Source organism: Dermacentor variabilis, chromosome 7, assembly GCF_050947875.1.
Source record: "Dermacentor variabilis isolate Ectoservices chromosome 7, ASM5094787v1, whole genome shotgun sequence".
Taxonomy (NCBI): Eukaryota; Metazoa; Arthropoda; class Arachnida; order Ixodida; family Ixodidae; genus Dermacentor; species Dermacentor variabilis.
This window is the reverse complement of record NC_134574.1, coordinates 96,310,771-96,336,215: the sequence shown is the minus strand read 5'-3', so window position 1 is coordinate 96,336,215 and position 25,445 is coordinate 96,310,771. Positions and strand designations below refer to the sequence as shown.

The 25,445-nt window shown below is 42.9% G+C and overlaps 2 protein-coding genes across 2 annotated transcripts; both read right to left on the bottom strand.

The window, feature by feature from the left end:
• Positions 1-1,949: 1,949 nt before the first annotated feature.
• Positions 1,950-17,828, bottom strand: LOC142587642 (sulfotransferase 1B1-like). Its single transcript, XM_075698805.1, has 3 exons — positions 17,739-17,828; positions 4,618-5,095; positions 1,950-2,766 (listed from the first exon to the last, which is right to left on the bottom strand). The coding sequence occupies exons 2-3, from the start codon at positions 5,071-5,073 to the stop codon at positions 2,281-2,283; spliced, it is 942 nt and encodes a 313-aa protein (XP_075554920.1). The 5' UTR covers positions 5,074-5,095; positions 17,739-17,828; the 3' UTR covers positions 1,950-2,280.
• LOC142587641 (sulfotransferase 1B1-like) lies at positions 17,071-25,376 on the bottom strand. The gene is made up of 3 exons (XM_075698804.1): positions 25,254-25,376; positions 20,720-21,194; positions 17,071-18,234 (listed from the first exon to the last, which is right to left on the bottom strand). The coding sequence occupies exons 2-3, from the start codon at positions 21,173-21,175 to the stop codon at positions 17,749-17,751; spliced, it is 942 nt and encodes a 313-aa protein (XP_075554919.1). The 5' UTR covers positions 21,176-21,194; positions 25,254-25,376; the 3' UTR covers positions 17,071-17,748.
• Positions 25,377-25,445: the final 69 nt, after the last annotated feature.

Sequence of the window (25,445 nt, the reverse complement as noted above, 5' to 3'; positions counted from 1 at the left end):
GAGACGCTGCGCGTTTTCCCTCCTGTCGATGCTTGAAAAGGTATCCAGCAGCTGTGCGCGGAAGTCGTCCCACGTGGCAAAGCTCCTCTCCCGGTTTACGTACCACGTACGAGCATTGTCCTTCAAATAGAAATAGACACTCGAGAGTTTGTCCGCCGAGCTGGTCTTATGGTTATACTGGGCGACGCGCTCGAACTGGTCGAGCCAATCTTGGACGTCTTCAAAGGCATCACCATGAAAGCTCTCCGGGACCATAGGATTCTGTAGTGTTACTTGCGATGGAGCTGCGGTGGCCATGTTATTTGTAGGAGGCAAACGATTTCTCGAAGTTTCGTGCAGGGGACTGGACTCGGGCGCTAAGCCTAGCAGGCGACGACTGAAGCGGTGGACCGGTGTTTCGATGCGCGATGGTGATTCCGGGCTCGCTCGTCGGCTCCGCGAAGGGGTGCCAAGCATGAAGAATACCCAGCACCTCCACCAGTGTAACGACGTGGGATCAACGAGTATGCGTAGCAGCACCGCCAAGAAACGCACTTTATCAGTCGTCCAAGGGAACAACAACAACGTCTTCTTCGTTTTCCCCCGCTTCACCTAAAAACCCGCGCTACTTCAGCGTCGTCCCCACTGGCGCATACCCGCTGAATTATCGTTCTGCCAAATATAGTTGCGTCAATATATATTAATTCAATGCAGTGAAGCAAAACCCCTTTTTCCCACCTGCAACTCCTTGGGGTTAACGTTGCTGCCTAGTTGCTGCATCTTGGTAACACGAGCGCTCATAGCAAATGCAGTTTGGAGCTGTTATTGGCAGTTCTGATGACAGTAGAGGACGCGGAGGTTAGGTTTAGGCATAGTTAATCAGAAGAATAACATTGGTGCTCTGTAGTGACCTGCCTATTCAGAATCTTCGCGTACGAGGTTACCTTCTTGGGAAAAAACAACTTAACTCAGAAACGTGATATCAATCCGTTTATTTTTGTGATGCGGTACTGCCACAATCTACGAGACACAGAAAAGGAACACAAAAGCTATTCACGGTTCATTCGCCAACTTCTCCGATGATGTATCCCCAGAATGCTTTTGCAACAAGCTCCAATGCATGACTCAATCACATGATGCTCATGACGGTGGCTGTTTAGGGAGCTGGTATTCCGAGGCGGTTTCCTGAATTAGCGTCTACTCAAAAGAAGAGGCACGAGAAAAAATGTGCCCCTCTGTCTTCTGTTTATTTTGCTGTGCTTTTCCTTGCATTCCTCCTTTCCGTACCGCTTCTTTGGTTGTGTTAGTGCGGCAAAATATCGTAATCGCAAGTTTCAGCCGCACCACGTGTGACAACGCAAGGGTAAAGCATCGGGTCGGAGTGTCAATCTAGGCCCACAGCATTAGCACATGTAGAAAAATTTCGATTATAAAGCGCTTGGTGTTTAACGCTCTGAAAATTCTTACCAATAGTTCGTAGCTTTAGTGTACCTCAATATCTCCGACAGCGTACGTATGCGGAACTAGTACAGGGAAGTTGTGTGCAATCTACAATGACCTACTTTCCAATTGAATCCAGCGACGCACTTCCGTAAACAATGTGTTTTCAACTCCTCTGATCCCCTATGGGCGCTTCGAAAAGAGTGAGAAGCGACCTCTCTGCGTAAAATTCTAACAAGGAAGGCGAAGAGGCGGGAAAATTTAATTGGAATAAATGAAAAAGGTGCCCACTTTCTGCCTTCTTGTTGCCTACGAAGAAGAAACACCCCATTTTTATCAATCTCCCTGAATTTTTGTCTTGATGGGGCTAATCACACGTGATACGCACGGGTGCCATTTCCAAATTTAAGCATTAATTTAAATTTAAGCATTAAGCAAAGATATATTTGCATTTTTTTGTATGAGTGGGCACGTTTGAATAGGAAGCGACTAGTATGAAATACTAACCGCCTTTAAGTACAACAGTCGGTCTTTGCTGCTAAAGAGTAGGTGAGTAAATACATTACCAAGAGAGGACGGACGTGAACAAATGGGCTTTTGTACATTAAAAAACAGATGTTTGTTCCTCAATTTCGCGGTCCGGAAAGGAACGTTTGCAAATATCAGCATAAGTAGAAAAAGATACAGAAAACAAGCGACGTAAATAGCAATATTCTCAATTACTTCAGTATAGATTGCTTTTCTGTAGTAATATGTAAGTGCATGAAAAAAAATTTCCGTTTAATTACACAAGTATGTTTTGTGTTGCATAGCCATACGGGCTTTCGCCTTAGATGAGAGCCCAATTCTGAGACATCGTCATCACGGCAAATCACAGTTTTTCCAGAGGCTCATGACGTCACTTCCGTGACTCTTCTTCGTGATCCAATCCTTCGTCTGCTGAATCTGCTCCCTGGTGAAATAGTTCTTCCAGTCACCGACGATTCCTTTCCGAACATACCCTGGTCCTTCATGCAGCTCGACACCTTTTGCTGGAAACGTGTTAGTCATTTGAGGCTGTTCAAGTTCTATTGAAGCTGTTTCCAACGCATTCTTCACCCTCTCCATTGGCTTGTCCGTGAAAAAGGCCTTCATGCTTTCAAGACTGCAGGCACTCATAATTCTGTGAAAGAGAGCTTCGTCTTCACGCAGTGCTGTTCCATGTTCTTCTCCCAGAAAATCTGCGATCCTTAGAACTTCTGCCCGGGTGTCTACTTTCAGTTGCTCGTAAGTGAGGAGGAGGATGTTCTTATCGTATCGGCGTTCGTACCATGGCAGGAGATGGTCAAAGTAGTCGCCATAGATGACCTAAAATATAAAACAAAAAACTAAACTGTAATTTAGTTCCAAATAGTTTCATTCCAATGTTCTGGACAATAGGTTACCTCGCCAATTTGACCAATTCTTTGCGACAGTTTGGTTTAGGGAGAATAAAGTATATGACCACTTAGACATTACTCGAAAAGCGATACCTAACAAGATATCAATGTAATAATAATAACAATACCAAAAAATCTTTACCTGTTTACTTAATATCACTGTTGCAATGATTTAACGAAGCGGTAAGAAACGCGCGCTGTAATAGATGAAATAATATAAGTGGCCAGAAAAAATATTTTCCTGCGACCATGCCATTCGGCTACTGTAGCAGAGGATTACTTCGGGTAGCCGAGCAAGACACCAATAGATGTATATATATTCTGTATGTTTTTATGGCCTGCATATATCTGAACTTCAATATTCTGTTATCTATTCTCTGAAACATGCAACACCATATGCCTTGATTAACTGGAAATTGATATCACAGCGGACTGGATTTTCTTTTTGTAAAGAAAAACAAAATATGTACCAAGCGCTTGTGTGCAGCAGCATTCATTTAGTACATTTGGCAGATTGCCAACATTTTAGTTAGCAAGAGAGTATCAGTAGAAATTTTTATGCTAAGAATCTTTTCTTTGTTCAATCTACATTATTTCCCAATAATTTGTTTTAGTTCTAAAATTAAGAAAATTCCCTGCCGAGGCTCTGTCATGTCCGGCGCGATGGGATATCTATACGTACACTCGTGAGCAAAAGTAACGGACCCCTATGAGCGTGCGGCGAACTGACATCACAGCAGTGCTTAGCAATGCGCCACGTTGCCTCGCCTGGTGTTGACACCCGCACCAGCGGACATTTGCATGCTAACACTGCACGCCTACAGGACGGTTTGCCCGTTACGGCCTGTTCCGCTATGTTTGCACGGGCTTTTCCTTGAGCCTCCGCTCCACGTAAAGTACATTGCTCGTAGGTGACAGTTGTTTTGCGTTGACATCATTCATTACAAAATATCGCGCATATGACTGAGAGCATAATATCTTGCTGATGTCTTCGATGTGTAAATGCAGTACGGCTGCCTGCAGCTTGATTAGGTTGGGAGATTTCTGAATAAGAAGCAGCTCAAAACACTTGTGTGCTAATATTTAGGGCCTGATTGAAACCCCGCCGGCGAGAATTTGTCCCCCATCTACGGTGTAGTAAAGAGAGAGGAAGGAAGGAGAGGAGAGTCAAGGAGGTCAACCAGAAGAGATGCCGATTTGCTACCTTACACTGGGGGTGGGAGAAAGGAGGATATAAAGAGGAAAAAAAGGAAGAGAGTAAGCACTGAGTGCGTGTGGGAGGGACACTACACACAGGGACACTATAAACGGTCTCTTAAGCCAGTGCACTTCAAGTATTGTACTAGTGCGCGAATTGCTTTTCGCGCGAGTAAAAGTACACGTTAAAATACGAAGGTTAAATGTCACGTTTGAAATAATTGGTTACTGGGAAAGTGAAATTGAAACGCGAAAGTTTATGACTTAACGGATGTATTTATACTATTGCGTACTGCTCCTCTAGACCACAGCAAGGTATTGACTGCCTTTGTAGTTCTTCGCACGAGAGAAATTTTGAGCGTTTGCACGTGCACGAGGACTACTATATCTTGACTCCCCGTAATTGAAAAGTTGCTGCTAAAACTACATTTAGTGATTGGCTTATCGGCAACAGAATTCCACGCTTCCAGTCAGAACTGTGTATGATTCGAATAGAAACATTGCGCATAATGCTGAATTTCAAAGAAAGCATTCAAGAAACTAATCGATAGTAAAAAAAAGATACAGAAAGATAGGTCTTCACCTTGCCGGTTAGAAAGAGGGAAAGAAACTTCTCAAAAGAAACATCGGTGAACGTCTTGGGTGTGAGCCCTTTGGAGAAGTGGTAGTAGGAGACAGCGCAGTCGTATGGGTTTCTAGTGACGTAGATGTACTTCGCCCATTCCACAGGTTCAAAAGCTGCTAGGGGCAAGTGAGTGGTGATACCCCCTCGCCTCAACGGGTTCTCGGCCGCTTGAGCTCCGGTCAGCTCGATGAAAGGACACATGAGGTTGAATTCGGCAGGGCTAGCGAGGCTCTCCGCTCTGGTCAGAATGTTCCAAACGATGAACTGCGTCCAGTTGGTGCCACACTTAGGGTAAGTTATGAGTATGGCGTCACCACGTCGCGGTTTGTATCGCATTGCTGAACGAACTTTCTCTTCTTGAAACAAGTTGTGGATCCAGACGCCATCGACATATCGGCAAGACCCGTCGTCCATTGCCGTCCTGGCTCTTTATTGCCTGTAATATCCATATGAACAACGCTACGATGCAGGCATGATTCAATAAAAAGACGCCCGAAAGACAAAACAAAAGGCGTCCTTCAGTGACATTGAACAGCATCTGTACAAAATATCGTGTCTTCTTCAATTCTGTGCGATCCTAATAGCCTATAGCTAGCTCCTCTTTTATACCAAACATGATAAACCTAACCAGGACATCGCTTGCTCGACGGAAAATTCAACAATATTTTTTATATGATGAGCATCTTTTGGACACTTTAGAATCTTTGCTAATGTTTCCGTGTTTATATGTTACTAATTTTATACGTCTCCAACTATTTCTTCCCTAAGCAGGGTGGCTAGGTATGTACCACTGGATAGACAGAACATTTCAGGGACGTTATTTCACGCTAACAACTTCTGTGACATCAAATTGAGACTACCAGTATGGTCTACACGGTATGTGTAGACAAGAGAAGAACATTTGAAAATTTTTCCAGTACTCGAAGGAATCAAACTCAGTTATTCTTGCGGTAATAACATCGGTATATATTCTCACACGCTATAAGCGCGATCTTCGTGACGGCGTCACTAGACGACAGTCGTTCCCAGAGTGCAGCGCGAGCAAGCAGCCCGGCTGCATGCATGCGTCAATTGTAGCGTGTTTCCGTAGTGGCAATACGGTGTATGACTACATGGGTTCAACGCCCACGGTATTTAAAGCGACATTCGCCTTGCCCACAATTATTTTCTCGACTACTCTGTGTTCGTAGCAGGTAGCTTAAAATAAACCACACCTGAATTATGTATTAATTTACTGTGGGTATAGTCCCTATTGATTACTTTTCTCTAGAAATGCCAGAGGGATGAAAAAATTAGCCTTTTGACTCTCAGAAGGCGAAAGGTTACCAAAGGACAAGAAACTTTGTGCAGGGCAGGAACGCCGATACACTGTGTAATGATGGGTAGCATTTGCGTTGGCACTGCTAGGGGCCCTTTAACCTAAAACTATTCCAAACTGTTTTTCTTACAATCTCCTGCTGTCGAGTTTACGAAACCGCCGACATAAGCATCTGGCGGTGCCCGGCAGCATTGTTTGAACCACCCAATCAGACGTCAGTCAGTATAGTTATGTCTGTGCCGACAGCGTTATGCTGAGACGTAAAAATGTTTAGGTTACCAAGGTGGATTCGTTATTCCCAGTCGCTCAGACCAGCCAACGTTACAGCGGTCGGTAGGAAGACGTCATATATTTGTTTCGGAACGAGGCGGTCTCCGGCTATATTGAAAATAAGCTTCTGCTCGTTCGGCATATTAATGAATCTTTGTTGCGCACACGTCACTCTGAAGTGGGGAGATTTCGCGGTTTCTGATGTCACGTGACTAAAACGTGAAGTGCGCGAGCCGGAGAGCAGTTGTTCAATAGAGTACGGCTAATGAGAAGAAAAAAAACATGTCGAAAAAAAATATTTCTTTTTTCTTCGTTCTAACCATGCATAATCAGTGTTCGCACGTCATACCACATGGGGAGTTTTCGCGGGTTTGGTTACGTCGCGTAGCAGACAGATGAAGCGGGGGTAGCCCGAAAAAACATATGTCAGCTGCGGAGGGTTCATTGCATAAATGGGAATGAAAATCAGTTTGGAATACCTTTGCGCAATAAAGCCCAGGAGTGAAATGCATCGTTCGCATACATAGAGTACGTTTTCTTGGTTAGCAATAGTTCGCAATAATAATAATGAATCAAGTTACGAGGAATGGTAGGGCTGATAATACTGGCAAATCCTGATGTGTGTTTTCTTGCTATCTGCGGCCCTTGATTACTAGTTGGAAATTCGATTTTGATTGTACCGCCTCTTTTTGCACTTGTGCTTATTGATTGATCAAATGGACCTTCACCACAATTATGTTCTCTGCGAAAAATTGAACATAGTTTTACAGCTGTGTGTATGCACTATATGCATTCGGAAACAACAGATTCATTAAGTGTAGCAACATTCAATTCAGCGCTAACTGAATACTGGATAAAGTAACTGTCACAATGCATAATATCATATATTCACAGCTAAATGGAGGAAAACAAACGGAGAGGTGCCCCTTCCAGAAGCAAAACTGACTTTTTTTGGTGATTGCGCAATATGAAACTGTCTAGTAAAATGAGGCATAAAACAAGACACTCTTAAGTAGTTCTTTTTTTTTCATTTGTTTCCTTAAAGCAGATACACTGATAAGAGATACTTAGAAAAAATATTTATGTAGATATTAAACGATTTTATGTCTTCATTACTGAGTATATGCCCATTACAGAATGCTTAGGCCGCGCATTTTATCTCGTATATTGTAATTGACGCAGTAGTGCCTAAGCCTTCTTACTCATATGCACTCCGCCCTCAAGAATCAATCTGTAAAGCAAATTTTACCGTAACGTACTCAGGCGCACTTTATGGTCAGAATTACAGTTGTGTAGTACGCAGAATATGTTGTATAGTAACAGCACAGCATGTCTATTATTCGCCAGATCACATAGCTTACCTCAGTGCGTAGGATACCCCGATACGACTTACGCGGTCAAGTGCAGGTTCTGGAGCAGCTCTGGCCAGTTCTGAAGGAGACGCACAAATGTTTGTGTCTACCGGTTCCGTTATAGCGATTTGGTTGCGTCTGCTCGCACTTCTCCGTAGTTTACAAACGATTTATGTACACCTCGTGGGAAACCTTTACGACCCGTGGAACGTGTGGAATGCCGGCTTTTCTGGTGCATTCTCAGTTCTCTTATGGGCGAAAATACGGTGTTTGTTGCACACATCTGCTGATAAGAGCGCTGGACGGACGACTACGACGAAAAATAAGCTTTCTCGCAAGGGCCGAGAAATGTAGCGGTCACCGGCACTCTCTGACCTACATTCACTAGAAAGCACACCACCTCAGGTTTTTTCCATCTATAGTGTTTAATGTTGTTTCAGGTTACTTAGTTGATTTATTTAAAAAGGTGCAGAACGATAAGCAAAACACATGTGTAAATTTACCAAATATTTTGTATCCCTGCGACCTGCACGTTCAATGACCATTTACCAATAAATGAAACGCGATGATCAATACACATTGGTTTTGTCTTCGTTAAGTCGACTCCCGACTCACTGAGAGGAATGTGATGGAAGAAGTGGTTTAGAAATTTCGATTGTGAGTCCTGCCCTTCTACTCCAAAACTTGCAATGGCCATAATTGTCATTTTGCAGCACGATAAAACGGTATGTAAATGTAGCAAACATTGCCACATATGCAGTTTTTTGTTGGCCGCTGTAGAATTAGAGCGAAAGTGTGAGGCCAGTCTATAGACAATTGAAATATTGAAAAATGTTTCGGAAGTATGGATAGTAGAAGAGAACTGAATAAAATATTCTATTTATCTTTATTTCCAACGTTATAATATTGTTTTTGTTGCGTCAATAGAGACGTAACAAATTAAGCATAAGTGGCCTTACAATGCGCGACCTTCGCCGTGTCTTGCGACTTCTCAGTGGAGAAGCAAATCAATAACTTTGAATAGGGGAGGACCTGAAGCAGGCAAATAAAAGCCGCCTAAACTGTTAGAATTTTGAGCATAGCTAAAGAGCAAAATATACCGCGCCTAATTAAATATGCCCTCCGTCTTTCAAAAGTATAGGCTATAAGCAAAACGAGGACAGTTTTTAGGAGTTAGCTCTACAAATAAAACAAATAAAGAAAAGAAAAGAACACTAGAATAGTTTTATTGAAATGACGTATGTTCAGATATCCACAAGGCTATAATAAAATATGTATTGCAGGAGACCCTGCATTTGAATTGAATTTTTAGGCGTAAAATTTAACCTGTTATTTACAAAGATACTAAAAGCAGGCAAAAAACATTTCGCTGTAGAATAGAGAAACAATAAATAGAAAATTACTTTTCATCCAAAGGTAGTGCTTTGTGATTGCCAAAAACACATTACAATCTTCCTATGACTCTCAAAGACGACTGGCTTTGAATAGAGACAGCAAAGCCGGAAGAAACAGCTTAACTCCATTGCTATTACTCTCCTCGCTCTGTGTCAGCACACGCTGCTATTATTCTGTATTACAAGCTGGTAGCTCACAACATGGCGATGGAGCACGCATTACCTTGAACCCTCCGTACGCATAAATAACCGGATTTCTCGAACCATAGCTAACGACACACTAGCAAACAGCGTGGCTTTGAAAAAAGAAGCGTTGTTCGGCGTTTTCAGAATCATTTATGGAATAATAATTTACCGTGCATGAAAAATCGCTGTGTCAAGGTGCTTCAAGCGAAGATACAGTAACTGTTCAGCAATGAAATTTTGGCGGGATATTGCAAGTGTACATTCGCAGCACAGCGGCAGTGAAATGATTTGTGCTGCGCGTTATACACGTGTGCATTTGGCGTTGCAGTTGATTTGGCATTGCAGGTTTCTCAAAAACCTAGGATATCTATTAAGCAGACACAGCATATTTGCTAGGAAACAAGAAGGCGGGAATGGAAAAACGAAGAAGCTTACAGAAAAATGAGCTCACTGCACTATGAATTCCTACTGCACACATGAAAAAAGAGACAGTGACGTTGCGTACGTCAACCTAAAACAAACTTTGCCGATAAAAAAATAGCAAGTATATCAACTATCCCTCCTATTATAACTGAGTTATCGATACAATTTCGCAAGTAACCCCAAGCGTTAAACCGAAAAACTACGAATTTGTTTCTTATTCTGTTAAATTACCTACCTGCACATTTCGATTTGTCCTGCAAGTCATGTCGAGCCCTTCAGTTAATTTACCAGGAGTGTAATGGCCTCTAGTGTAATGCGTAATATGCGCCATAACAAATTGTATATAGTTGCTCGAAGTAAGAGTAAAATACATATATGCACTGTGACACACTCGAATCATGTGTGGTTTACAGTGATTTGCCATGACATGCAAAGTGTATAAAATACTACACTCATTATATTTCCCCTGGAACGTTATGACTATAGAAACACGGTGGTATATTCAACATCACTAGGTGTGAAATATGCGCATATCTATCTTATAAAAATAAATTGCGGTACATAGGCAGCTCTGTTATTACGTTGCAAGTTGACTAGAAATTTTACGAACTCAAGTTGCAGTTCATGCACGAATGTTTTTTTTTCATTGATAGCGGAGGCCTCTACAAGCAGAGAGTGAGAGCATCATATTCGGTTGTTTGTCAAAAAGTGATTGACCCACTAATCTTGCGATAGATGGTTATCATAAAACCTTGATATGTTTCTTTGCCGAAACTCAGAGTCAAGTGCTACCTCCTTGGCGTGTTTTTAAGGATATCGCGATGAGATATGAGCTCTCAAAAGAGACACGCAGTAAGAACGGCACCCATGTATGTTTCAGCTAAACCGGATGTTGTGTGTCTCTGCGAAGCTGCTAATTGCACAAACTTTTACTCGGTGGATTGCACCTTTTCACAAAGATAAAAATAAGATGGAGTTCTGCTGAAATGAATAAACAAATATTGTGCAGAGCTGTCATAAAAAAATTGTGCTTTTTGTCCCGCTGGTGTCCGCAAACCGACTAAAACAGTTCATAGTAAAGGAGCCATGTTACATTTATCTTAGTATTTTAGAAGTGTTAGGGCAAAACTAAACTAATTATTGCAATCAGTAGATTCTCAAATCAGCATATAAGGAGGTGCATATGGAAGAAAAGAAAAATACCCTGGCGCCCCAATGCGAACATCCGCATGAGGCTTCTAAATGAGTCAGATGTTAGATAATCGCGGAGAATGTAATTGAAAACTAGCTCCAAATGCTTGATAGGCCCACTTTTTCTGTACCTTCTCGTCGTTTGCCTAGCAATTCATGGAAACCCTAACTTGGACGACCCTGGAGCCACTACGAAATATTTGTCAGTCTTTAGATAACGCTTAATGCTGGTGTTTACGCCTAACGTAAGCTGATTAGATAAGAAGTTGTTTATTTTCTTTTTCTCTTATGCAAACAACTCGCCGTCGCACTGCTGGCATCGCCAGCTTGAAAGTATGTGCACATCGAATTATTTGGATTACCACTTCTGAAGAAAATTTTTGCGGGTCACTGCTGCTGTGCAAATGAAATATGAATAGAAAATAAGACGCTGCAGATATACACCATATCTCTTTTACCTTTGAGTTGTGCCTTGAGAAGCCAACAAACAAAGACACCAAGGACAGCATAAGGCAAATTACTTGCACTCACTCATTGAGTTAAAGAAATGATAAATATAACGGCCATGAAAGTGGATGAAAAAGCAATTTGCCGCAGGTGGGGAACCATCCCACATCTTCGCGTTACGCTTGCCATGCCTTAACCAATTGAGCGACCATGGGCGCCGTTTGCCCATCCACATTCTTGGACTAACATTGGGAGTGTTAGCCAGTGTCACCACTCATAAACCTTGGCGGCGGTTGTGGAACATCCTTTCTGCCGCACGCTTCACGAGTGCGTGATCTTTCTGGGTGTGAAGACAGCTGTTAAATAAACCCGCGCATCCTACCTGAAGCCATCAATGTTCCCGGATTCGAGACCCTCCTTACAACGAGAGTTTCGAAGCAATTCGCTATGACCTACTTAACGTGCATACACACGGATCATCAGAAGGAATGAAAGAAAAAAAATATCCTCAAGGTTTCTTTGTTTTTAGGTAATAATCTTTTACTGATCACAAGAAAATATATAACAACAATAGAAAGTTTACATATCTTCCCTCGCGTACACAGCCTTACTTATACACTGATGATGAAGTCTGGATCGGCAAATAACCCTCTTTTGAAAGTAAAGACACCGTTATCCTCGAACGCTTAAGGCAGGTCACAGTCATTCCAGAGCGCATTTTGTTGCTTTTCTTTGTCTTTCTCGCTATCAAGTCTCTGGTTTCTTTTATCTGGTCCGGAGTGAAGTAGTTTCTCCAGTACCCACTGATACCCTTATGCACAGACCTTGCACCTTCGTGCACCTCGACAGTCTCCGTCGACAGGGTTTTCAACAACTCAAGGAAATCCGATTTATGCCCCAATGTTTCCACCATTTCTTTGTCTTTGTGCCTTGGTTTGTTACTAAAGAAGACCTTCATTCTCTCCAGACTGCAGGTGTTCACAACCTTCTGCAGAACAGTCTCGTCTTCCCGCAGTGAAACCCAGTTGGTCGTTACTGAGAAAGTCGGCGATTTTTAGCAATTGCCTTCTGGTTTTTGCCTTTAGTCTCTCGTAGGTAAGGAAAAAGAACTTGACGTTGTTTTTACGCTCGCACCATGAAAAAAGGTGGTCGAAATAGTCGCCGTGAATTACTTGTGCACGTGAGCGAATCGCGTCGTTGGTTACCTTGAATGCCTGAAAAACAAATTATTTCCACACAAATTTGTGTCAGAACGGACGGGATGTTACTTGTTTGCAAGATTTGTCTCTCATAACGTATTTTAAGTTGCATTCGCGTAGTTTGTGTTTGCCGAGCATTAGTTACGTGCTAATGTTCTTAGTGTATGAAAATTGTCACAGCATCTGTCACTCTGATAATAATTTTACGTGTAGTACTTAAATGCAGATACATGTAACCTACCTTTTTTGATTTACCCGTGTTATAGTGCGAACGCCCAGCAAAACGATGCGGCCGAGGCGCCTCATCTACTTTATACGTAAATGTCAAAGGCTCAGTCAAATGCCATGTAGACTCCCTCAGAGAACATGAATTGCATTGTTTCATTTGTGCAACCTAAGCGTACGAAACAATTTCCCCATTTATGGATGGAAGTTTCCGTTTTCACTTTTTCCGCCCACATTGTTTGCCACCTCAGATAATGTCTTTACCAACAGGAATCCGCAATACTTGCTGGGAAATTCGACTATACAGCCGCTTCTATGTCGCAATATTCTGCGATGAGTGCTTTCATTTTTTTTTGTATTGCGTGATAAAACCGGTCTTTCTGTAAGCAACAGTTATTATATGTACACTCCGGGCGCATTTCCAGCGCCGCCGTGCGTGTTGACGCACTGTAAGCTGTCGGTGCAGGTGAAAGTGTCCGAGAGTGAGCCGATGATAGTGCCCAATCTCACACGTGTAATGGAGGCGGGCAGTGATGAAGTGCGACGTCTTCCATAGCGCGCAAAGAGCGGGAAAGAAGGGGAGGAGGGTAGCGTGCTATTCATGCGGCGTTGCTTACAGAGTCCAGGAGCAACGAGGGCCCACACCTTCGTGTAGGCTGTCTTTGCGGTGCTTGGTTCGCGTGGAAGCTGGAGGCAGCATGACGCACAATTCGCTCGTTAACCGCTGCTGCTGCTGATGTTCCTCTCGCCAGTGTTTTGATTGCAAATGTGTCTAAAGATGACATACTTCCTGTATCCTTGAAGATAAATGGTATTGGGTGTTTACCAACAAGGATAGTGAAATAAGCCCTTTGTTCTTTTTTACAACAGCTAAGTTGGCTTAAACTACGAGTGAAACTTCTTGTAAACCAAAGAATTTCCCCGTGCAAGAGTTTAAGCACAGATTGTTCAATCCATTGTCCTTCTAGCACTCTAATTCAATGAGTCACAAACTTATAGTGTAGTTAATTTACAAACATTGTTTACCAGAATTTGTAATTAAATACTTCCGTCTTCAAATTTTGTTGGATAGAACAGCCGGTCGTGAATCCTCTTGCGAAGAACCATGGTAAAAGCCATGATTTAACTCACAGTTATTTTTCCTTATTGACTACGGACCTGCCTGCGTAAAAGCAGCTTCATTAGTAATTCTACTACTTCTGTAATCACGAGGCAAACCACTTGTCATGGCTGGTAACATTGCTCAGAAATTCATTAACCAAACTTTGGCATGCAGCCCGAGAATGGCACGCACTTGCTACCTGAGAAACGGTTTATAAAGATTACTGTTTTTCGGGAAATGAATTCCTGCAAGGTGTAGAACACCTACGACCAAGCGACCAACCTTGGTTGATACCGACAAAATAATTCTTAGGATAGGTGATAACAACACTTGCCCTCATTGCGATGGGAATATATGTATATATATATATATATATATATATATATATATATATATATATATATATATATATATATATATATATATATATATATATATATATATATATATATATATATATATATATGTATATTCTGAAATATTAGTTTGGAGTAGCAGACCTCTGTTAACAAAGCTTTATTTTTATGGAGCGAAGCAAATAGTGTTTCCTGAGAGCTCTCGCAAACCTAGTGCTCACGATGACGAACAAATAAATTTTATCTAATATTACAAAATACTTAAGTTTCCATGCTCTTTTGATTATAAGTTTTGACTGTCCTTTAATTGAATTGCTATCGGGGAAAATTACAAAAAAAAATATAAAAGTTGACACTAACTTCGCACATGCTAGAGAGGATGAAGGCGAAAGCTTCGGGCACACAAAACAACCAATAGATTCACATACAATCTCATTCGAATACGTTGTTACCTCCTATTATTTGTTTTTTCCCCACCAAAATTCGCGAGTTCGAGTGCCTTAGGTAACTATATACTAAGCAAATGTGCGTTAATTAGCTTCACTTTATATTAACTCCAAAAGTCGTAGGTTCTGCAATCAATTGTGGCACAACGAATTTTGGTGTCATTGAATTTTGGTCCCAAACAAGCTCGAGAGTTAGACTCCCTGCAAGGGCGTAGGTTTGAGTGCCTTTATTAATCTTGCCTTAATTAAAACAAGAGATCGTGGGTTCGAACCCCACGACTGGTCGTAGGTGGGAAGAACAATTTTGGTGTCGTAACGCTGGAAGGCATCTTTTTCTATAACGACGGACAACTGATTTCGTGTCCCATGAGGGACTCTAAAAGTTTAGGCTGAAAATATTTTTATTGCACAACCTTTTCTAAAGACAATGACCCAAGCCATTTGAGGCAGTTGCAAAACCTATATCTTATGAGTCGTTCTTAAAAAAAAAGTTTATGTATTTCGGCCCCATGCTCTTCACTCACCAAAGACCCCGCTTCACGAGGCACAACTTCAAATTAAAAATTGGTTCAATCCTGTTCTAACCTAATGGCGCTCCCATACTAAAGCGATAAGGAAATACCTGATAACCTGCACCTACCTCTACGTACAACGCTTAATCGTAGATTTCTTTTCTAATTTGTACATGAATTTGAAGGCTGGCTCGAGGGAAAGAACTAACAAAGCCTATGTTGTCCATTCGGGGGACAACAACGAAGAATGTACTCACTCGCTTATTCGGGTTTACGACATCTTTCGGAACGATCTTTACTGGTAACATCTCGTCAAAAAAACGTTCGATAGGCATGTTCTCTTATGGTACATTCTGACAAAACATGATCTAGGAGGCTGCAATACGAAAGCGTGAGAGGACGTTCGTGATTTTTTTGTTCAGCACTTTCTATTAAATTTTCGCGAGCATTCCTTCACTGCGCCAAAAAAGCACCACGCGCAAGGTAGAATCAAGAACAAATGTATCATTCTTTTTGTATGTATCGGCCCCTCTACAACGCAACGAATTCACTTTGCCTTGAATTGAATTTAAGATGTTCTTGATATTTAATGTGGATATATTTCCTATTCGAGCTGAATATATTAAAACAGTACTTCAAGGAGCGCCGCATTACAGCAAACGATATGTCGTCCGTCTCACGCAGCTCGTGCAAGTTGCTTGAAACACTCGGTGTGTATCTAAAAATGTGTGTTTTGGTGTCTTTGTTGTGGCGTTCAACTACCAAAGACATTCACACGGCTCAGTGTGCAAATTCACAAAGTGTAGGAAGCCTCTTTAAAGCAAAACTGTCACCTACCCGGCGATACGACTTGTAAAACAATGACATTTCTTTTTCATTTCAGCACTAAAGTCACACATGAAACGACTTACCAGTGAAGATTTCTAACGACGCCAAGATAGAGTGTTCCCTGCCCCCCGGGCGTGCCAATGTTACACACCCGCGATAAGCCCATCGAATATTCTTAATGGCGTTTCGGGAGAAATATAACCATAGTTGGCAATAACGCAGCAGCTGTGCACCATACCGGGTATTTCAGCTAACTTCTGCTTATTATTGTAAACTGCAGTGGTAAAGCTAATAACGATTAAGAACAATGATACGTTGTTAGTAGCCGTCTTGAGTTACTGACAGTAATCTTTAAAATCTAATAATTGAAGGATTAGTAACGTTTAAATGTACAAAGTTTAATACATACAGGCACGATTCATACATAGACGTACGTTTCATTAGAAAAATTATAAAGCGTGCTTTCAAGTCTGTAGGTACTCACAAGGGGAGTGTATGTGCGTAAGTAAGTTAGAGAAACACGGATGTTCACGTCATCAGTGAGTTGGCTGCATGCAGTCGTACTTATCTATGGCTGTGTCATGTGGTCATGTGGTCACGTGTCACGTGTAAAGCGGCAAGGGCATTCACTCCGGCGATTCAAATCTTTTGAGCTTAGGCCGGTCATGATTGCAGTCGAAAGCAGCACAGTTGCGGCGAAGCGTCAACTGCCTCGAGGAGAGAAGTCGAGAATGCTTGGTATATCCCGGAGATGGTCCAGTGTTACACAAGATATCAAAATCGAGTTGAAATAAGGAAAAAGAAACGTGGGATATTTGTACGTGACTCACGTGCCAAGCATCCCAGAGAGCGAGTTCAGCACAAGGGCAGCATACGTGCCTACGTGGTTACGTGCCCCAAGACTTTTGGAGCAAGGCGCGCACATTCCAAATTTGTTAACTATGTTGATACATTGAATTTTGTTGTTTAAAGCGTTCGGTTCGGCGCTTTTTAAAACTGGTGGTCACTCCCGCTAATTAATTGTGAATAATCAATCATTGAGCTTTATATGACCGGAAGTGACCAATCTCGCATGTGGGCTCTTTATGGTGACTTAGTCGCATTATGTACATGCGCAGGAAGGATCGTAATCAAAGAGAAAAAAATGTTCTCAGCGTCTTTTGTGATTGTGTAACATATTTTTATTAATCTGAAAAAAATTTAGAAAGGGTACGTTAAGTGTAAATATCTTCACTCGCTTGCACAGTCTTATTTGTACATTGATGACGAAATCCGCATTGGCAAACACCCCCTTAGGACACTAAACAGATGGTTGTAGCAAGCATGTGATGCCCCCATAGGCATAATGTTCGTTCGCCGCCAGGCTTGGTGGCCTGCTAAGCTCGGCAGGCAGCATTGGTCCCCGCACCGCAATAAACGCCGACGAGCACGGCTGCTCGCGGTCAGTCTTCTTCCAGCACCACGACGCTGCGAAGCGTCTGTCTAACGGAGGGTGCCTCGAGCCCTCCCTTGTTCACGAACCCGGGTAGATCGTGGCAGGTTACCTTCGAATGTTTAAAGCAAGTCGTGGTCATTCCAAAGTCCCGTATGTGGGCACTTTACTGTGACTTACACACAAGATGTGCATACGCAGAGAGCATCATAATGAAAGAAAACGTCTGCTCTACATCTTTGTCATTGCATAACAGACATTTATTGATCAGAAATAAAATTATATAAAAGGGAAAGGAAGCTTAGATAACTTTCCTTGCTTGCACAGCCTTGTTTATAGATTGATGACAAAATCCGGATTGGCAAACTTCCCTCTTTTGACACTAAAGACATGGTTACCTTCGAATGTTTAAGGCAGGCCGCAGTCATTCCACAGCTCCATTACGTCGCTCCCTTGAGTATTTCTCGTTATCCAGGCTTTCGTTTCTTTTATCTGCTCCGGCGTGAAGTAGTTCTTCCAGTCACCTACGATTCCTTTACGCACAAAGCCCACTCCTTCGTGCATCTCGCCAGTCTTCGTTGGTATGTCCTTCACCAGTTCAAAGGAATCAGGCTTGTCCTTCGCTGTTTCCACCATTTTCTTCACTCGGTCACCTGGCTTGTCACTAAAGAAGACCTTCATGTTTTCGAGACTGCAGGCCTTCAGCACCTTCTGCAGAACTGTCTCGTCTTCACGCAGTGCAGCTCCATGGTCACTACCGAGAAAGTCGGCGATTTTGAGTACTTGCTCTCTCGTGTCCGCCTTTAGCCTCTCGTAGGTAAGGAAAAGGACATTGGCGTCGTTTCTGCGCTCGTACCATGACAGCAGGTGGTCGAAATAGTCACCGTAAATTACCTGCGCACGAGAGCAAAGCGGGTCGTTGCTACCTAGAATGCATGAAGAACAAATTGTATCTGCACAAATTTATTGTCAAAATAGACGGAACTTTGCTTATTTGCAAGACTATTGTCTCATAACTTGCTGAAATCTGCTTCGCGTACTTTGTGTTAGCTGAAAGTTAGTTACGTGCTCTTGTTCTTGCTGCGTAATAACTGTTACCTCACTTACAAACACAAACACACACTGCCCGCGGCGGGAGTTGAACTTTGAGCAGTAAAAAATTACGACCCCGACTTTCAGTGGGCCAGCACCTTCGCTGAAGGAACTGCAGTGTGGGAATGCTGGCATCTTGAGCGGCATCGAAGCCTTCTGAGGACGAAGACGACGACGAACGCACGAGCAGTGCCGCGAGCACGTCACTTTGACCACATGTCTCCTTGTACCATCTCCGGCCCCACCGCTGGACTTTAGGCTTCATGAGCCCTATAATGTTTTCGCATTAAAGCTCAACAATACTTGGAGGTCCACTTTAGTCTTTCACGTATTTAGTGCAGGTAAAGGCTACCTACCCCTTGTGATTGACCTATTTTATCGTATGAAATTGTAATCAAAGGATATGCCAGGGCATGTAAACTACTTTATATGGCACTGCCAACGGCAGTACTTAAATGCACCGGAGAGCCTAGCAAAGAGCCTTGATTGCATTGTATCGTTCCTGCCTGTAACCCAACCGTACGCAAATATTTACCGCGCTCTATGGCTGCCAGTTTTTTTTTTATTTTTTTCGGTCATATTGTTTGCCACCTGAGATAATGTCTTTACCATCAGGAATCCGCACTACTTGCTGGGACAAAATTACTATGCAGCCCGTTCTACGTCGTAATATCTTCAAGAATGCTTTTTTGTTGTGATTTCTGGGGCGCCTGTCGCGACACTCAGTCAAATTGCATCATTCAACCAGATCCGCATTAGGACTGTCCTTTTTTCAATTCGATATCACTTATGCGGAGACTTCAGGCGCATTCCCACAATCAACATAGGCGTTGGCGCCGCCGTTATGTAGCGTATAAACTCTCAGTGCGATAACATGTCGGCGACGCGCCATATGGTGTGTGTGCGAGTAAAATCGTGCGAGGGTGACCCGATGATCGTGGCTTCATCTCGCACGTGCAAGGGAGGCGGGCGGTGACGGATCGCAACGGCTTGCGTAATCCGTAAGGTGCCGGGGAGGGGGCGGTATTCTTGTGGCGCATGCTTCTTGCGTGATAGAGCTCGGCGGCGTGGGCCAGATCTAGGTACAACGAGAGCTGACAGCTACGTGTAGGCTGTGTTCTCGCCACTTAGTTCCCGTAGGAACGAGAGGCTCCACGAAAGTGTATATACTGGCTGCTGCTGCCGCGCTTCCTCACGCCAGCGTTTTGAGAGCGAATATCGGCGGCCATCGAGTGGGATCGTTCCATGTTTACCTGTGTGGACGTGACACCGTGCTCGTTATTTTAGCTTGTAAGTGAATGTTTACAAATAGTTACGGCCGACTGTCTATAATAATGTGCTATCGAATTCAGTGTTACGTCTTTAGAACAAGACTGTGAATTTTTTGGTTGCCATTATCGAAACTCAAATGAGTAAAGGATGCAAATAGATAAAAGAAGGAAAAAAAGGAGAAAGGAGGCGCTGCCACCCCAAACCCTTTCCTACCATGACACTTTAGCCAAATGGCACACGTCGACCGAAAAGGTCTCCACACCAGATTGATATTTTAAGAACTTCTCTTTACCTGCGCTTTTTTCAGGTGCCCCCCTCCAACGCTTCATTCTAAAAACAAAAACAAACACTTGAGTAGGACTTGTATAACATGTGGCTTGGAGAAAAATATTCCATTTAATATATTTCCCTTCAGACATTCTGTCAAAAGTTTCATGTCGCTCAATGCAATGAAAACGTATTTAATAGAAAATTTCTCGCATTACTCCCGTTGGCAGCTATCTATTGCTTGTCTTCCATCATTTCGACATAACATCATGGAGGTCTATGTGATAGTTCTTGTTAGGAGTAGTGGCAATGGAAGGTTGAATTTTATGCATCGGAGAAGAAAATGCCTGCCATTGACATCGTAAATTGTGGGGAAACTTAGAGATGGGAGTTTCGCGCGTGGCTGAATAGGTCGGTGAAGAGCAGAAAGTTTGACATGGACCCTAAGTAAAAGAGTTCGCGCTGATCTGCGTGAAAAAAAATAATGGTGTGAAACAGAGGCGAAACTGCTCTAAATTGACAAGAATTCCGAGCTGCACTGTAGACAAAAAAAATTGTTAAGATAAGCGTGATTCTCGCACGTAAAAGTACATGGATGCACGTAGAGACCGATTTGATTAATGAAATCTACGTAAGGGTCCCCTATTTAATATATAGCGGCATTTAGCTTAGACAAATACGATTCGTATTGGACATATAATTTGTAGTCTCAATATCCGCACTACTTTGTAGGGAAAATTACACTTACTTTGCCGGCTAAAAAAAGTTGTAGGAACTTCTCGAACGAAACGTCGGTGACCGTCTTTGGAGTCAGTCCCTTGAGGAAGTGGTAATAGGACACCGCACAGTCGTAAGGATTTCTGGCCACGTATATGTACTTTGCTTTGTCCACTGGCGGGAAAACTCTCAACGGCAGGTGGGTCATAATGGGACCTGTTCTGGATGGATTGTCGGCCGCTGCGGCTCCAATCATGTCCATAAAGGGGCACATGAGCCCAAACTCCCCAATACTTGAAAGTTCTTTGCCACGTGTAATAATGTTGTGAACAATGAACATCGTCCAAGTGGTTCCACATTTGGGATATGTTACGACGACAACGTCTCCGTCTCGGGGTTTGAAATTGATAACTGAGCGGATGGCTTCGTCCCGGAAGAAGTTGTGCATCCACACTCCTTCAACAAACCGGTATGATTCTTGGTCCATTTCGAACAGGTCGTTGGGCCTGCAAAATATTTGGTAAATCACATCAACGATTCCAGCTATATTTGCTACGCAATAAGCACCTCTGTTGAGCCCCACATGAAAGAGAAGCTTAGTGTGGTATTGAAAGTGCTCTCATCTACATGCACATTTATGAGGGATAGGACATCTAGAACAAACCTGAAAACCATGTGAAATTGGGCGCTGGCATAACAGATCCTAAACCTAAATAGAGCTAAATGTAACAGCCGTATTTGTTAGTCTTACCAAGCTTTTAATATTACAGCAATACAAGTCACCGTAAATTTATTGCTACTGTGCAAGTGTTCGGATTCGAAGCGTGTAGATATAAGGCATTTGGGCAGTTATGCCCATAATTTACAGAGTTTTGTTGTCTACATCTTTAATTATTGAACTTCGGTGGCTAAACCATAAGAGCAATTTGGAGGTCGTCGACGCCTTTATCTCTGTAAGCGAAGAAACAAAAAATATGAATAGCGGTATGCGCTATGCCAGCGTATATTTCACCACCTAGGAAGACTCCGAAAGCGCCACTGACTAACACCACCTAGATAGCACAAGGACTATTCACTCCGATCCATGACATCATGCACAACTGCCGACTGCCATAAAGTCCAATGGGGATGCTCCCGAGTAAGCGACGGTGATTTTGACGTCACCGATTTCGTCAAGCCAGCCTTGGCGGTTGAATGTTTCGGGCCAGTAACATGACGTGATGGATCTCAGTGTCTTGTGCTATGCGTGTGGCATTGAATTGACACGGACAACGAGCGCCTATGACGTAGACCGCATCACCGTCTGTTTTTCGTAACGTTCCCATCACCGCCAATCCAATGGCCCCGCCAGGCGGTGCGTTGCGGTCGGTCCATTTTCACTTTTTATTCACTTTTGTTTTCTGGACAAAAAGCGAAAGCCTGGCCGCCGCAAACTAGGCGCACTGCCAAGTGGAGCCATAACAGTAGGATGGTGCAGATATGAGCATCCCACCGACATCAAAGCACTGTTAAGCCACCGAAGGAAAGGAGATAACCAAGTAAAGCACTTGCTTGGGCTAGTTAATGCATTCTTGAGCGCATAGTAGGACAACGTAATAAGCAACGGATGGTGAAAGGAACGTATACAGGTCTGGCGCAAACTTTCAACTGTATTTTGGAACATGAGAGCGGCCTATATGAATACAGATCAGGTCAACACGTTCCCCACAACTTTTGAAAACTTCAAGCCCTTGCATTTTGTGAATGAACAAAGAATGGACCAGAGGAAAGAGACATTTGCAGCGCCTCGTATGCAGGAGTCCACAGTATAACGGCCTTCCCCCCCCCCCATGTCACTGTAACAACACAAATCAGTTGCTAGATGGGTCCTTCTGTTGCGTATGAAATTCTAGTTACGTGACTCCGTGCTTCATATGCCACACTGAAGATTCCGTCTGCGCGACAGCTTGCTCATGGAAACGTACGCGGGGATAGCTACGTGCTCCACATTGCATGTAGGCGCACGCGCACCTCGTCATCATTTATGTCTCTTCGGATGCGTGTGTTAAGCTTGTTCTTTATTAAAACGTATGCTCCTCTGTATTGTTCATGTGTGATCTTAAATATTGTATGCACTGTTCGCTTCGCTTTGCTGAGTGTTTGTAGCCTCTGCTTGTGGGAGTATGAACCATTGATGACCAGTGTTTTGCGATCATGTTACGCCCCGAAGATATCACGTGATTCTAGACATAGCTCCGCTGTAAAAGCAATAACACTTCACCCTCAATACACCCCTCCACATCTAGTGCGTTATGGATATTGATTGAAATGAAGTCGCCGCAAGGAGACTATAGTAGCGGGCGGGAGGGGGGGGCTTCTTACAAAGTTTCTGCCTGGGTGCATTGATTATAAGAATATATGTTGTGTCGTCACATCATTCAGCATTGTCGTTAGTAGCCAAATTGCCAGTACTTGCGGCTGTTGAGGTGCCCACGAGGTGTCTTGTAGGATGGCATGTGGATATGCGGCTGCGTATACATGAAAGCTGTCGGTGAATTTCACAATCATAGTAGATGGTTACTCCCACGAGTTTTAGCGATGATACTACGTATAGCGAGATGGCTACGAAGTTTGAACTGAGGTGTATTGGTATGAGCAAGACAGAATATGTTGTGCCATAGTTTTAGTTGCTTGTCTCCGTTCCATGAATCATTATTCCCATAGGTCTAAAATTTGCCTCAGGCCACTTTTAGAGCGATGCTTCCTTTGGCTGTTACCCTAGGTTTGGTGCTAGTTCGCAGCTGCCCCCCCCCCCATTTTTTCACCCTGCAACGCACGTACATACAAAAATATATTGCACTTCATGCCACTCGGCTAGCGTGTACCACGTGTTTAGCATGTTGGCACGTCGCCCCGAATAAATGCGATACTGTGACGGAATACTTATGAAGACCGAAATGTATTAACGCGATGCATGCTTCACTTGTTCCCGTGGTTCGGTTTGGAACTCTTTCCTCGCCTAGTACATGATTTGATCATTTAGAGTCGCTACATCAACGCGTGCATTGAAAGTGAGCGTTTTGTAGTGGGTGTGTGTCATGGGACTGCGAAGAATGTGGTAGCCGTTAAGAGGCGTCTCGATGAGCAATCACTTGAACATTACGCCGTTATACGCAAGAGCACATTGTGGGGGTAAACGCGCGAACCATGCAGTGTAGAACTGAACAAAGCCATGATCACCTTTTAGATGGAGAATTACTTTACTCCAGTGACCACGTGCACGTTATACTTCTACACAAAAAAGGCACTATTCATAAACAATCTAATTACGCAGACATCTCATGCTCTCCTTTCATAAACATGTGCATCAACGTACGCGTAAACATCGAGAAACTCGCTCACAAACATTGTACAAAGTTTTGTCTGACAAAGGTACCAAGGTTCCTGTTGGATTTGCATAACATTTGTGATTGCCTGAGCTCTACTAATTTGATTCGCGATCAAAAGCGGCCCAGGACAAGCTCCGCATTTTCTCACGCATAGGTAACTATGCCAAAGAGCATTTAAATGCGCTGGCTTGCTTCCGCCCTTTTATTCAATGAGTGACCAACTTAATGTGCAGGTAAATTACAGATCTTGTTAGAGAGTAGTTGTCATTAACAGACCACCGTCATTATACAGTGTTGTATGCAACAGCTGGTCGTGCTTTCTCTCACGAGGACCTCCTGTAAAATCCATGATCGAACTCACTGGTTTTATCTTTGCTGACTCCTTACATATCCTGTGTACATTCCGCTTCATTAGTCATTAGTAATGCCACTACTACCGTAGTCCCAAGCCCATCCATATGCCCTGGCAGATGACCGAAATGAGAAATGCATGAAAAAACATTTAGCAAGCAGTCTGTGAATAGCAGTTACTTGTCGCTACAGAAACGGCTTGTAAAAGTTAGTTTTTATGTTTTCGTAAAAAATAGAAAGGCTGTAAGCAGTAGAACACCTGTGACCAAAGTACAACCTTACTTTCTCGCGACTCTATAATTCCTACGAAAGGTGACCACAACGATTATGCGATCCAGAAGGCAATATCTATATATATTGTGAATTATAATTATTATATTTTTAGCAGAATTAAGTTTACAAAGCTTTCTCTTTTTGCGGAAAAGCTTGCGACGTTTCTTAAGAGCTTTTGGTAATATAATGCTCGAGATGATGTTGGCGAGGCCACGCGGACACCGTATTTTACTTGACAAACCTCTGCGGCGTAGGAAGAACTTTTCAGTACGAGCTTTGGCAATCTTTCAAATAAATTGTTAAGCGGCTAGAATAAGGAAACAAACATTTAGCTCCACAATCTTTCGAAAAAAGCGGCAATTGCAAACCCTTTGCCACTGTTGCCAACATGTATACAGTATAAAACTTCCTAACACAAATTCTAAATACTTCTGTTTTATAATCATGAACCATCAATCAAAGACGCTTCTCCCCGAGATTTATCTTCAAATATCAAATTGATATTTATCTTCGTTAATTCTAATAGCTCTGCACTACCAAACTGATGCGGAACTTGCTAATACCCGCCCTTACCTGAACGTTCAACGGCTCCTAGTACCAGTTTTCTCAGTTTTCTTCTCGGTACTTTGTGGATGACTGTGAAGGTGGGCGCCAACGGAAGAACTGACAGAGCTTATGCCGTCCATTCCGGTAGCAACAAGGAAGCGTACTCTCTGTCACGTAATCTGTTCTGAGATAACCCATTTGAACGCCCTTTACTCTGAA